General features: G+C 35.1%; 1 protein-coding gene across 6 annotated transcripts in view; it reads right to left on the minus strand.

The window, feature by feature from the left end:
- Nucleotides 1-1,555: 1,555 nt before the first annotated feature.
- The window catches only part of LOC106069960 (ral GTPase-activating protein subunit beta-like), a 41,706-nt gene continuing 28,092 nt past the window's right edge, over nucleotides 1,556-15,169 (minus strand). For all 6 annotated transcript variants that reach the window (XM_056023012.1, XM_056023007.1, XM_056023010.1 and 3 more), the window contains 12 exons: nucleotides 14,752-14,929; nucleotides 13,890-13,981; nucleotides 13,671-13,795; nucleotides 13,277-13,456; nucleotides 12,817-12,889; nucleotides 12,551-12,724; nucleotides 11,728-11,866; nucleotides 10,060-10,215; nucleotides 9,465-9,749; nucleotides 6,789-6,954; nucleotides 5,553-5,669; nucleotides 1,556-5,418 (listed from right to left, as the gene is read on the minus strand). In XM_056023012.1, coding sequence (XP_055878987.1) covers nucleotides 5,301-5,418; nucleotides 5,553-5,669; nucleotides 6,789-6,954; nucleotides 9,465-9,749; nucleotides 10,060-10,215; nucleotides 11,728-11,866; nucleotides 12,551-12,724; nucleotides 12,817-12,889; nucleotides 13,277-13,456; nucleotides 13,671-13,795; nucleotides 13,890-13,981; nucleotides 14,752-14,929 — 1,803 coding nt within the window. In that variant the 3' untranslated portion in view covers nucleotides 1,556-5,300. The remainder of the gene's footprint in view (nucleotides 5,419-5,552; nucleotides 5,670-6,788; nucleotides 6,955-9,464; nucleotides 9,750-10,059; nucleotides 10,216-11,727; nucleotides 11,867-12,550; nucleotides 12,725-12,816; nucleotides 12,890-13,276; nucleotides 13,457-13,670; nucleotides 13,796-13,889; nucleotides 13,982-14,751; nucleotides 14,930-15,169) is intronic.

Consider the following 15,169-nt stretch of genomic DNA (forward strand, 5'->3'; position numbering starts at 1 on the left):
CACCCATGCTATTATCAAAGTCAATCATTCACCCATGCTATTATCATAGTCAATCATTCACCCATGCTATTATCAAAGTCAATCATTCACCCATGCTATTATCAAAGTCAATCCTTCACCCATGCTATTATCAAAGTCAATCCTTCACCCATGCTATTATCAAAGTCAATCATTCACCCATGCTATTATCAAAGTCAATCATTCACCCATGCTATTATCAAAGTCAATCATTCACCCATGCTATTATCAAAGTCAATCATTCACCCATGCTATTATCAAAGTCAATCATTCACCCATGCTATTATCAAAGTCAATCATTCACAAATGCTATTATCAAAGTCAATCCTTCACCCATGCTATTATCAAAGTCAATCCTTCACCCATGCTATTATCAAAGTCAATCATTCACCCATGCTATTATCAAAGTCAATCATTCACCCATGCTATTATCAAAGTCAATCATTCACCCATGCTATTATCAAAGTCAATCCTTCACCCATGCTATTATCAAAGTCAATCATTCACAAATGCTATTATCAAAGTCAATCCTTCACCCATGCTATTATCAAAGTCAATCCTTCACCCATGCTATTATCAAAGTCAATCATTCACCCATGCTATTATCAAAGTCAATCCTTCACCCATGCTATTATCAAAGTCAATCATTCACCCATGCTATTATCAAAGTCAATCATTCACCCATGCTATTATCAAAGTCAATCCTTCACCCATGCTATTATCAAAGTCAATCATTCACCCATGCTATTATCAAAGTCAATCCTTCAGCCATGCTATTATCAAAGTCAATCCTTCACCCATGCTATTATCAAAGTCAATCATTCACCCATGCTATTATCAAAGTCAATCATTCACCCATGCTATTATCAAAGTCAATCATTCACCCATGCTATTATCAAAGTCAATCCTTCACCCATGCTATTATCAAAGTCAATCATTCACAAATGCTATTATCAAAGTCAATCCTTCACCCATGCTATTATCAAAGTCAATCCTTCACCCATGCTATTATCAAAGTCAATCATTCACCCATGCTATTATCAAAGTCAATCATTCACCCATGCTATTATCAAAGTCAATCATTCACCCATGCTATTATCAAAGTCAATCATTCACCCATGCTATTATCAAAGTCAATCATTCACCCATGCTATTATCAAAGTCAATCATTCACCCATGCTATTATCAAAGTCAATCATTTACCCATGCTATTATCAAAGTCAATCATTCACCCATGCTATTATCAAAGTCAATCATTCACCCATGCTATTATCAAAGTCAATCATTCACCCATGCTATTATCAAAGTCAATCATTCACCCATGCTATTATCAAAGTCAATCATTCACCCATGCTATTATCAAAGTCAATCATTCACCCATGCTATTATCAAAGTCAATCATTCACCCATGCTATTATCAAAGTCAATCATTCACCCATGCTATTATCAAAGTCAATCATTCACCCATGCTATTATCAAAGTCAATCATTCACCCATGCTATTATCAAAGTCAATCATTGTACAAGGAAAACAAATATCGAGGGTTTCAAACTTTTTATTGTCAGTGATGACTTTGAAAGACCACAATCCTTTTAATATCAGAGACTTTCAAATGAAAGCAAAGCAATTTCAGACATCACTGTCATCTCACTTCCTCTCAAATTGTACACATAGAGACCAGTATCAATATCTCAACACAGACAGAAGAATAAAGTCTAAAGAAATGTAGAATCTATCTTAAAAAGCCTTGAAGTAAAAAGAGAGACTATTTGATCAGAGTGACTGTGTGACGAGAAGCCATGACTCACTCCCTAAAACAGCTAAAATTTTTAGTTTCCCACGCCAGTGATGCCCAACCAATTTCCGGCACCTGATGCCATGTTATCTGACCCTTCAACACTCCTGCATACAGAGCATAATGAACTTGCAGTGGCCTGTCATAATTGTACTTTCAGATTTGTTTCCACGGACAAGGAAACTTTATGCACCCCCCCCCCCGCACCCCCAAGATAGAAAAAAGGCTGGCCAACATTGTCCTAATCAGTTGCCTTGAAATGAACTTTCATCTTGTTATGGAACTAAATGATTACCCATTGTTTTATTTCTTTGAGATTTTGTTCTTCACACAATGTTTGAACAGAAAAGTTTATAGACTTCTGCTAGAAAGACCAATTAAGTACTTTTCAAACTCTCCTTATGGAGCCAAACAATTAAGTGATATTCATATTTACAGTTTAACATAAAATTAATTCTATTGCACTTGTAAAAAAAAAATATAAAAAAAAATGTCAAGACCCTACCAAATGTCTCCTACAACTTTGATCAGACTTTGATCACGTTTATCAAATAGAATACCATACATTCCAAATACATTGTAAATGATATGATGACTTAATAATAGACTGAACATTTCAACAGCAAGTTGAGTGCTCTCAAACAGACAAATAACATATGAACAACATTTTTTTTAAAAACTTATTACAAAATCATTATTGGTAATCATGAGTTAGTTCCACAGATTAATATAATATAATAATAATAATATACACGCCAATTAAACATTCACACAGAAATAAACATAGTAAAAAAAAACCCAGAAAGAACAAAAATACACATACACTAGTCACAGATTGACAATGTTTTTACTTGAAAGAATGATTTTTGTTTTCTGCTTCTAAATACTCTCAGAGGACGAAGACAAGCCAACACATTTTGTCAAGTGATATTCACAGAACAAGAAATCAAGTTCAACTAAAAACAATAAAAACACAGAATTTACTTTGTTGCCTTTCAATGGAAAATTGCGGTACGTGCCGTTTTGGCGCCGCCGTTTTGGCGACGGGACGTTTTGGCTCGAGATATCATTTGACGATAATTTAATAAGCACGAAGCTTTTTTTAAATGAACCCTTGAATTCCAGCGACTTAGGAAAATAACCATGGTATCTATGTATACTTAACTTAAAGTCTTTTGAGAAACATGGTACATTACAGTACATTATATTTTTACTTATTATTAGCAAGTGTTTGGTATGTATAGCTGGAGATACCATACAGTCATTAAATAAACCAACGTTAATGTAAACAAATAATTGCATAAATTTTTAGTCTATCATCGTTTCATTTTGTTTTCAATTTTAAAGTAATATCTTAAAAAACTTTTTTGAAAATAAAAGTGTGCCTCTTAATAAACACACACACACAAGCCAAAATGTTTATTAAAGAAAATGATGTGAAAAGCAAACACACATTTACATTTAGTATGTGAAAAATATGTCTTAACACAAACACTCATGTAAAACATAGATAAGCATAATTATTTTAAAAGAAATAATACAATAAACGTACATAATGTATTTCGCGCCAAAACGTCCCGTCGCCAAAACGGCTCGCGCCAAAACGACCTTCGTGCCAAACCGGCGGCGCCAAAACGTCCTGCTTCGGGAAAATTGTAATGAAGTGAAACTACCAACGTTGAGACTACAGGCTGGGGGGGGAGAGAGGTAGATGGTATAGAAGTCTTCTTAAAAGTAAATGACATCTTGGTTCACATTTCAGTTTTGTTACAAAAGATGAAACAAACTGTGACAAGCATAGGTGTACCATAATCAAAGGGACATCACTTTGATAAATTCACTAGCAGAAGTGAATGATACATTAATGGGAAAAGTTAGAACTTGTAAGATTATGACGGGTGACATGTTGATTCTGTGAGGTGACAAAACCCTTTTAATCTTCAAATGATTTTGTGAAAAAAAAATTCTTGAGTTCATTTATGAAAAGTGACACTCAAAGAAACATAACTTGTGTTGAGAGAGTTACACATTAAAAAAAAACAAACATGAATATCCTAGTACTCAATGTGTTGAGCAAAATAATTTGGTACAACGGAGATTGATCTGAACCTGCACTGTTAAAAGAAGACGGCACATAGCTCTCCCTGGACATCAAGTGAACCAATGTTCTCATAGTTACAATATCTGCTAAGACCAAATGAAAATGTGTATTTAATAGATTAAACCTATACAGGCATGTACCAGCCAAATTGACGTTTGAAATCACATTTATAATTGATCTTAATTAATCATAGTTTTTTTTTTGTCACAAACAGAAAAGGTCAACACATAAATACATATTTTGTTTGTTTTACAGGCATATAATAGCTAATTATGTTTATGTAATTTTTGTGTTTCAATATATATAGTAGCCACTCTTTAACATCCAACTATTGATCTTGTCTGTTTGAGTTTTTTGTCACTAACATAGTTTTAAAAATAACACATAAATAAATATGTTTTTTTTACAGGATTATATAGTTCATTATGTTTATGTACTTTTCTTGTTTCAATATATACAGTAGCCACTCTGAAACATGCAACAAGTAATGCTGTCAAAACAATGTATATACAAGTTAATGTCCACACCTAAGTTCTCCCTATCAACTAGAGATGGAATAAGATTCAGGCCAAGAAGCAGTCTGGTCCCTGCAGAGCTTCTAACTACTTTAGACCAGACCTTCATAGTATCTAAGACCAGAATGTTAGATCTGACCTTCTCAGTACCTTAGACCAGACATTCATAGTACCTTAGACCAGTACATTAGATCCGACCTTTGCATGCTATTCTCTATTGATATTCAAACAATGACCTTAATTTTCATTCCATAAAGATAAAACATTCTGAATAGCATGGTCCCCTAACAAATGAAATAAATATACCTTGAAAATACTTGGACAGTAACTCTTCAGCTCTATGTAGTCTGACTAAGTTTTAAAGGCACTGCATTTTCTAGTGTTTCTTGTTTTGACTTGTTTTGCTAGTAGACTGGTAGTTTAGTGCTAGAAAATAAGCTAGTGATACATTAGTATGGGCTACTTCTCTTAGTACTTCAGCTCTCCCTGGCCATGGGAAACTGATTCAAAACAGACGGAACAATGGCAGCTGTGCGATGAAGATATCTGCACAGTCCTTTGTCAAGTAAGACATTCAATGATAAAGCAGACACTTGCTACGGTGTGAAGAATACTGTGAACATTTGTTTAGACTGAGGACTAGATATCTTAACTGTTTCATATCCGGGACATCTACACAATAACAAGTACATGTGATCAACACTATTAATTTCATATGCATTGAGTCCATTCTTTTCTTCCAGCCTTAACATCTTTTATACAAGTATCTGTCACATGACTGAATGTCATCATGCCTTTTTGTAGTTTCTAAATGTCATGTCCACTTGTTCTGAATAGACCCGAAATTAATTTTTGACATCATCTTGATGAATCATTTCGGACTATCCTGAAACAATGCTGTGTAGAACTCCGCAGGAGACACGCTACATCTGTACTTACTGACCATCTCTTGAATCTTGAGTTTTCTTCTCACATGAGGAGGTTGGTAGCTGAAAAAAAAAAGCAAATGTGTGGAGATATTGTGTGGAATTATTGTATACATATGAGCAATATTCATTTACTACAGCAGGTGTAAAGATTTAAAGTAAGACACAATAGATGAAATATTCAAAGATCCACTTACTATTCACTCTCCAGTCTTCGTCTTCTACAAATGTTGATGGCTGTCTGTCTCACCATAGAGCCAAGTGTCCTGCGACTGACAACCATTCCATCGACAAGAGGTATAGCAATGGACATTCTGAGGAAACAGTCACATTTTATAATTACCGTGACAGATATCTTATCAAAAAGATTTAAGAAAACACAACAAAAAAAAACAAACAATTAATGAGTGCAAATTTAAACATGTATTGAAATAAACAATTTAACCTAACATACAGTGGAACACAAGATAAATAACGATATTAGACATAGGCAATACTAATAACTTCATTCTTCACAAGAGTCAATAAATATAAGGGACAATGTTCTCATTATTTAACAAGTGACCCATTAGTGAGACAAGATAATTTTATTGGTCCAAACAAATGGAAATTCTGTAGGACTACAAATGTCAACCTCAACATTTCTACTAGAACAATAATGATATAGATGCATAAGCAAACTATAACACACGCACACATACACAACCAGAGCTTGAGGAATTGGACTTCTATGTGTGTCTCAGAAGTGCAAGTCCACAGCAGCACTGGCAAAACTCAAAACAATCTGGAAAGACTTGTCAGAGCCCTCAGAACTAAAATCTGACTGATACACTCATTTTTTGTCATAGCCACATTTTTGGATGTTTGCAAATCTTGGGTGCTAATTACTGAACTAGAAAAGAGGATCTTAGCAATGGAATTGTGATGTAGTACTAGGTATTACTTACAAAGAACACATCACAAATAAGGAGATTTGAATCAGGATCACAGTGGAAACTGGGCCCCATGATGATCTGCTGCTAAGTACTTTTAAAAAAATGCAAACTAAAACTTTTTGGCCATATCATAAGGTGCTCAGGGCTTGTAAACAAATTCCTTTAGGGAACAATACCAGAAAATTGAAGAGGAGGCAGACAGAGAAAGTGGTGGGAAGACAATATGGAAAGAGATTTTATTCAAGGCAAAAGACAGAGAGGTTTGAAGAAAGACGGTCAACAGATCACGTGTGGTGACCAAATGGTTCAACAGACTAAGGTGTAGGTGAAGGTGAAATTCAATGTAAAAAATTCTATTTCAAAATGGAAAAACAAAATTACAATTTATTCGGAACTAAAAAATAAAAATTGTTTTGAATTTAGAATGTTAGATGGTGTTCCTGTCAGAAGAGAGTTTTAAAAAATCAGCTAATTTAGCAGCTGTTGTCCATAACTTACTTAGTCTGTGTTTTCTCATATTCCATCATGTGAATCCTGAACAAACCATTCTGCAAGGCATGGATGAAGATGACATAGATATCCTTTTCTTGGGGTCTCTGGACAGTGGTCGTACTGGATGTTGCCCCTTGTTCCTGCCCAGTGCTGGTCACTATCAGCAGTTCAGCTGAGACAAGAAGATTACATTAATTAGACAGTTTTAAAAGTATTATTATAACCCTATTCGCGAAGCAAAAGGGTTAACTGTGTGTGATCAGCTGACGTATGTGACACAGGCCACAGTAATACAGTTTAGCGTGCTATATTGAAAGGCAAGGGACAGTACTGGCATGAACTTTGCACGTGAATAGCGCTCGTGTTATGGTCATCTGATCATAAGCCTGCGCAGACAAGAGACACAGAATGTAAGAAAGTGGAGTTCAAGACCGCAGAGCGTTGAGACCAGGACTGTTAGTCAGCCATGAATCGGTCCTGGTGCAGTCCTCCAATGAAACGTACGAGTCCAGGAAGAGACAGTAGAGTTTATGAGTTTAGTACAGTGATATACAGTCTAACGTTGTAGTAGTTGATTGTGTTGCCAATAGTGTCATATTGGCTGTTTTAATTGACCATTATTAAAGTACCAGATTATTTGGAGCCTTGTTGTCAAGTTCTTGATGTGTTGATGTGTAGTGTTGTGTTTAGCAGTGTTTACAGAAGGCCTGAGTAGGAGAGAGAATCATAACAGTATTTAACTATAACTAAGCATCTTCAGGACAAATGAGAACAAGAGTGCTTTGAAGCAACCCTTCATCAACTCATTCATGCCAACGATAGAAGAGTTTACAAACTGGTGCACCGACAACTTTCTAGAACTGAATGTAACAAAAACTAAAGAACTTATAATAGATTTTAGAAAGAAAAAACAAACTATACGTGAACTGCAAATAAACACTACATCTATAGAACAAGTAAAGGCATATAAATATCTAGGCGTTATCATCAACAACAAGCTTTCATGGGAAGACCACCTTGGAACTCTGACAAAGAAAACAGCCCAGCGACTCTATTTTCTATACAAACTCAACAGTTTTAAATTAAACAAGAAGATCCTTGAGACATTTTACGGCGCAACTGTACAAAATCTGCTAACATACGGAATAAGTTGTTGGCAAGGCAACGCCTCATCTAAACTGTTGCAACGTCTAGAAAACATCATTAAAAAAGCATCAAAAATTACACTCGCAACATTACCACATTTAAAGGAACTTTTTGAACAAACGTGCCTAAGAAAAATCGAAAAAATCTTGGAATACAACGGCCACCCGCTCCATCAGAACTACGCCAGGTCGTCGCAAAGTGGGCGACTGCTGTCAATCAAAACAAGAACGGAGCGGTACAAAAACTCGTTCGTACCTCACTCGGTCAGACTCTATCACCGCCACTCATTGATCAGGGAACATGAAATGCACCAAGATACCTGTGTGTAGTCGCTGAATGAACTCTTCATGTTGTCTGTTGTATTTATGTGTATGTTTCTGTTGTGTTGTCTTTATATGAGAAACGAGTCCTTGTAATCACAACAAATTTCCGTAAGGATCAATAAAGCAGTCTTAGTCTTAGTCTTAGAAAGATCAAACAGAACCAGGAGAGACAGCATTAAGAGTTAGAGACTAAAGGTTCAAGAGTTCATGCTTGGAATGAAGCTATACGATACACAAGCAGTTTGAAAAAGCTACAGAGACTTGTATGGTGGTCAACTTCAACTAAAAAAAATGGTTGTAAACAATCTAAACAACTTTACTCCCATCACAGCTCTACTGAGAAAGACATAAAGATAACAGCACATTTCTTATTCCCATAAAGAATTTATTAGCAGAGTTGAAGTTGAACATACAGGACTAGATTAACACATGGATATGCCTAGGACGTACTTATCTTCTTATGCAATTTATAAGATAAGATTTAAAATACTTTGATATGACCGTGTTCATTTTGTAAAAGTTAACATTCCTTTTTTCTTTTCTTTTATTTGAACAAACATGATAAACCAAACCCAGAAATTCTTACATATTGAGAAGTTGTCATTAAAAAACCTTGACAAATAATTCTTACATATTGGGAAGTTGTCATAAAAAAAAACCTAGCCAAACAATTCTTACAGATTGGGAAGTTGTCATAAAAAACCTACTCAAATAATTCTTATATATTGGAAAGTTGTCATAAAAAACCTAGTCAAATAATTCTTATATATTGGAAAGTTGTCATGAAAAACCTAGCCAAATTATTCGTGTATATTGGGAAGCTGTCATAAAAAAAACCTAGCCAAATAATTCTTATATATTGGAAAGTTGTCATAAAAAACCTAGCCAAATAATTCTTATATAATAGGAAGTTGTCATGAAAAACCTAGCCAAATAATTCTTATATATTGGGAAGCTGTCATAAAAAACATAGCCAAATAATTCTTATATATTGGGGAGTTGTCATGAAAAACCTAGCCAAATAATTCTTATATATTGGGGAGTTGTCATGAAAAACCTAGGAAAATTATTCGTGTATATTGGGAAGCTGTCATAAAAAAAACCGTAGCCAAATAATTCTTATATATTGGAAAGTTGTCATGAAAAACCTAGCCAAATAATTCTTACATATTGGGAAGTTGTCATAAAAAAAACCTAGCCAAATAATTCTTACAGATTGGGAAGTTGTCATGATCTTCAAAACTTTCTAACCAAACCACCAAAACTTTTGTATCAGGTCCAGTCATGGAAGCTGGCTGGCGCCCAAGTCTCCTAAACTTCACTCCTCCCTGAGCTGGGGGTGCTGTGGAGGCAGGAACCTCTGGGGGCGAGCCAGGAGAGTCCTTCTCAATTAGACGGGATTTTTCTGCCTCCAGCAAGAGTGATGTTGGCTTGGACAAAAGCTGAGAGTCAGTACTGATGTACGATCCAAGTCCACGGAAGATGGGGGGTGATTTATCTGTGGAGAAAATATTTTGGCCATGTCATAATCAAAGAGAAGTTCTGAGCTATGAAAGTTCACAAGGCAGATAATAGAAAACTAAGCTGTGAAGAGACATGAGGACATAATGTGCTTGACATCAACAACCCAAAGCCTAGCCTAGAGCACACACAAAAATTTACATGTCTAGAGCATTTGGATTTGGTGTGAACACAAACATTTAGAGATAATGACACATGAACTATTACATTCTTTTTTTCTTCTTTCTTCTAGCTGTATGAACAAAATTTGTATATGAAAGTGGAAAACGCAGTTAAGTATAACCTACTTTCAGGTCCTGTCTCTGAAGTACTTGATGACCTGATCCTGAAGGTCTCTGTAGAAGGTACCACAAGAGCTAATTCAGACAACACATCAGCCCAATACAACACCTGCTGACGCCCATCATACAAACTGCCACCAGTTCCAGTCTGATATTCATCTTCTGAGAAATGCAAACAAAATGACATTAAAACTCTTGACAAATACTTTTTGAGTTATCTGGGGTTTTTTTCCCCACCTTTTCCAGTCTGATATTCATCTTCTGAGAAATGCAAACAAAAATTACATTAAAACTTGACAAATACTTTTTGAGTTATCTAGGTCTTTTTTCAGATGTGACAAGGCAAAGTGACAAAAGTCTGTTGACTTTGCATGAAAGTTATAAATCCGTATTTGTATATTGATCAAGTACATATGACATTTATCAAAATAAAAAAATTGGAATAATAAAATTATGGACTAGCAACAAGATTCACTCAAAACATTCTTTTAATGTAAAGATTTCAAATTATATAAGCCAATGTCATTTTCATGCTAAAAAGGTTGAATTTCTCTAGCGCATCTCACCATTCATATGTTGATGCTTTCTGCATAACCAAAACAAACCTGCTACAAGTCCTGTTACTTAACCTTAAAATGATGTTCCAACAAGTCTCTAGTCTTTCCATCAATATGCTTCCCTACTTTATTTGACTTCATTTAAATTGCCTTTCATTTTTTTTTTTTTACTCTAATGAATAGTTGGCAATGAGAATGCATTTTTTAAGGTCACAATTCAAGTTCAATAAAATGTTAGACCACATGTGCATCCCTCCCCTACACTCCTTAGCTGGCTGAAGGTACAAAAAAGCAATTTGTTTTGGAAACGGAGGAGGAATCATGAGTAATAGTTGCATAGGACAGAAAGAACAATATAGACATCTGTGGCAAATCAACAATTGGCCAGACCATGGGAAAAGTCATCTTTAATATAGAAGCTAAGGTCATATAACAAAGAGACACTTCATCAGTACACCTGTGAGTACATATCTTTCTTTTGCTAAGGTCATATAACAAAGAGACACTTCATCAGTACACCTGTGAGTACATATCTTTCTTTTGCTAAGGTCATATAACAAAGAGACACTTCATCAGAACACATGTGAGTACATATCTTTCTTTTGCTAAAGTCATATAACAAAGAGACACTTCATCAGAACACATGTGAGTACATATCTTTCTTTTGCTAAAGTCATATAACAAAGAGACACTTCATCAGAACACATGTGAGTACATATCTTTCTTTTGCTAAGGTCATATAACAAAGAGACACTTCATCAGAACACATGTGAGTACATATCTTTCTTTTGCTAAGATCATATAACAAAGAGACACTTCATCAGAACACATGTGAGTACATATCTTTCTTTTGCTAAGATCATATAACAAAGAGACACTTCATCAGAACACATGTGAGTACATATCTTTCTTTTGCTAAGATCATATAACAAAGAGACACTTCATCAGAACACATGTGAGTACATATCTTTCTTTTAGTCCACAGCTGCTGAATTGAACTAGTTACTGAGTGACGCTATCAAGAGATATACTATTTATATTGAAATTGATTAAGCAAATGATATTAAATTTGATCAAACAATTGTTTACAAAAATCAATGTCATTTAATTCTCCTACCATCCATGTCATCAGGCTCAATAATCTTCCAAGAGGTGGCGACATGACCAGTCCAGCCCGCATGTTTCCTGACATCGACTGGCCAGCCCAGAGAATGGAGGAACTCTACAAACTGTGGCTGGACATTGTTATAACAACTCTGTGGAGTCAACCAAAAGGTCAGCTTATCAGTATTCTTGAAATTGAAAATTTAATGGGCATTAAAAATTTACAAGCCTTAAAAAAATAACAACTTTAAAAAAAAGGTGTTGATTCAGCACTTGGAGGCTATGTTGTGCTAAAGTTGACAAGGCAAGAAGGTCGTTTGCAACAACAGAAGCAATACAATTTTGTTGGAAAAAATCGATAGCAAATCATCAATTTTGAAACGTGTTCAAGAATAACTGTTTAAACCGCAGGCTTAAGGCACTTAGCATTACATTTTGTACTGCCACATTTAAAATGAAGGCTCTTCTGGAGCTGATAATTTGAAATAATGTCAGAGAGCAGCAAGGTTACAATGAAGGAAAAAAAACCTAGTTCCATTTTTTTAAAAAAAGGAAAAAGACTAAGATTAAGACTTATTTTAATGTAAATTTGTTATGATTACAAGGACTCTTTTTTTTTTTTTTTCAATTAAAAACAACATCAACATTCCCAAATAAAGTCTTGTCCCGTCACACTCTACTATGAGAGCAAGTCAATGAAGAAAAATTTCTGGATTGACAAACTAAAAACCAGGCTTAGCAAAAATAATAAAATATTTAATTAAATAACTTGACACTCAAATTTCAAATAGAAAGTATAAAGAAAAACAAAACCAACAAGGGACTACTGCACCTACCACATTACTAAGAATCTCTGCGGCACTTGTCTGTCCAGGTTTTACATAGAAAATGTGGACAGTGTCATTGTCACGGCTAGGAATAAAGTCAAGGCACTCCAGGTCAGTGAACAGGCCAGAGTTGGTGGTATCCAGCATAATTAGGTCAGGTGGAACACTGCTATTGGAAGGCTCCTGGAATTAAAACACTCAACTGAAATAAACCAATTCACATACAAACATTAAAATTGCTTTCAACAGAGACCAGAAAACTTTGTTGGACTTACTTTCAACGCTTCCAGAGACAAAAGCCCATAGTGCGAGAGAAACAAGCGGGCTGTCTGATACTCGTTACAAATCCTGAGACGAAATTTCAAAGAGTCTTTATTAACAATTTACTTATGATGCTCTAAATGCTATTCAAACGTCATACAAGTGAAAGTCCATTTAAACCTTCTGCCAGATAACACCCTCCCCCCTCCCACAACTTGTTTATAAAAGAGATTAGAACATAGAGCACTGGGCAGGCTAAAAGCATAAAAGTGACACTATGCAAAAGTTATTTTCAAAAAATTCATTAAATCAAACTATGCACAAGTTATTTTCAAAAAATTCATTCAATCAAACTATGCACAAGTTATTTTCAAAAAATTCATGAAATCAAACTAGTAACAATGATATAGAATCTTTGAAACTGAGCAATAACTAACTTTGACTTAAGTAGCTACATGAGTGTATTTCACTTACTTTGGTGGTTTGCATTCTGTTGCTGGATTGGGAAAGGGAGCTTTATCTCGCTCAATCTTGGCCCGCTGACTGACCTCCTTCTCAAATGTGGCCACCTGGTCAATTAAACCTTTCATGATTTCAACATCACAGGCTTGTTTCTCAGTCAAGACCGACTCCAATGGTGGAATGCTCTTCTCTCTAGACATTCAATAACATTAATGATTTTACAATAGCAGTCTTTTTTTTTTTTATAAAAGGTATATGTCAACAACCTATATTTATATAGATATAAAATAGATATATTCTAGATATAATCTGATGTGATATCACTAAAGAATATATTCAGTGATTCTTAGAGCTATTTAATTTTCTAACAGAAATGTTTGCCAACGTTGCACAGCAGAAAACTTACGCCTTTGTTTGTGGAATCTTCTCCACGCTCTCAGGGAAGTATCTGTGCTTGACACTTGGGGCTTGGCCAATACTGTCATCAGGCAATGGTCTGCCTGGGTCTGACAAGTGAGCTCTGGATGATATCTGTTGCAAGCAATGACAAAGGTCGAAATGTTATAGAACCAAGCAGTGAACACACTAGTGAAATTTTTTGCACTCCTACCAATAGTCCACATACCTTACTAACTCTAGGTGAATGTCTCAACTGCATAGTCCAAGCATGGCGTCCAAATGCTCCTCGGATCAGAGCAGTTACAGTTGGTAATGGATCTAAACATCAAATACAATAGTAGAATATTCTTTTTTTTCCCAAAACTTTTTTTAATGCAAGACCAATTAGACTTATATTTATCTGTAAGATAGGAAAGTGTTGTGGCAGAGTGGTAAAGCACTAGAGGCCTCAGGTTCAAATCCTGGATTTTACACTACCCTGAGTCCACCCAAGTCTAATGAGTAGCTGACATTAGTTGGGGAAAAGTATAGGCAGACTGTCATTGTGCTGGCCACATGACATCCTCATTAAATGTGGGCCACAGAAACAGATGACCTTTACATCATCTGCCCCATAAATCACACTGTCTGAAAGTGGAACTATACAAATATCTATAAGGTGCTTTATAAGCATAGTTAACACAGCTAAATTGCTAATTAAATGTATAACTAACTAAAGAAGGTTTTATGGATGCTGAAATAAATGAAGAATTGAGCATGATTCTGTAACTTGATTGTTACAAACCCTTGAATTATAAATCTGATTGTTACAAAGCCGTAAATGAGACTCTTGCTCTTGGAAAAAAAAAGTTTATTATCAAAATTTCTAAATATGACATAATTTCATTTCTATAGTTGCTTCTATAAAATATTTATTGTTGTCCTACATTATGTTTATTAACAGCAATATATAGATGCAATTATTATATTTAAAAAAAAAAAAGCATTGTGAATGATCACCTGTGAGACTTGTTACAAATTAATATGAAGAGTTAAAGTCAACAAGTGTATACATCATTAACATAGCAACCAGCAGGATAAGAATGTACCTTCAATGTTCCCAAGTGGTTGTTCCATCAAGCCAACAATGACAGAGTTATCTATGACAAAATATTTAAACAGTGACCCTTGCTCTGGGAGTGCATTCCCTTTGGCAAACTTGAGCAATGACCTCTCATCCAGTAATGAGAACAGGGATTCAGGCCCACAGGGTGGAGGAAAGGCTCCCTGAAACGATTACGATGAAACAAGTTTGAAAACCAGCAACATAAAAGAAAAAAGTAATAAAACTCACTATAAATTTCTTGTGACCCAACAACCCAGTCAGTTTTTGTGTGTCTTATCTAGATATTGGGAACTATGTGGCTCAAAAAGATATCTACTGTCAGTCAATTTGTGGGAGAGAACCAGGCAAAAACTTATAGCCCAAGATATCAAGTTGCAAAAGTTGAGCTGAACAGGACACAT

Source organism: Biomphalaria glabrata, chromosome 3, assembly GCF_947242115.1.
Source record: "Biomphalaria glabrata chromosome 3, xgBioGlab47.1, whole genome shotgun sequence".
NCBI classification, from domain to species: Eukaryota; Metazoa; Mollusca; class Gastropoda; family Planorbidae; genus Biomphalaria; species Biomphalaria glabrata.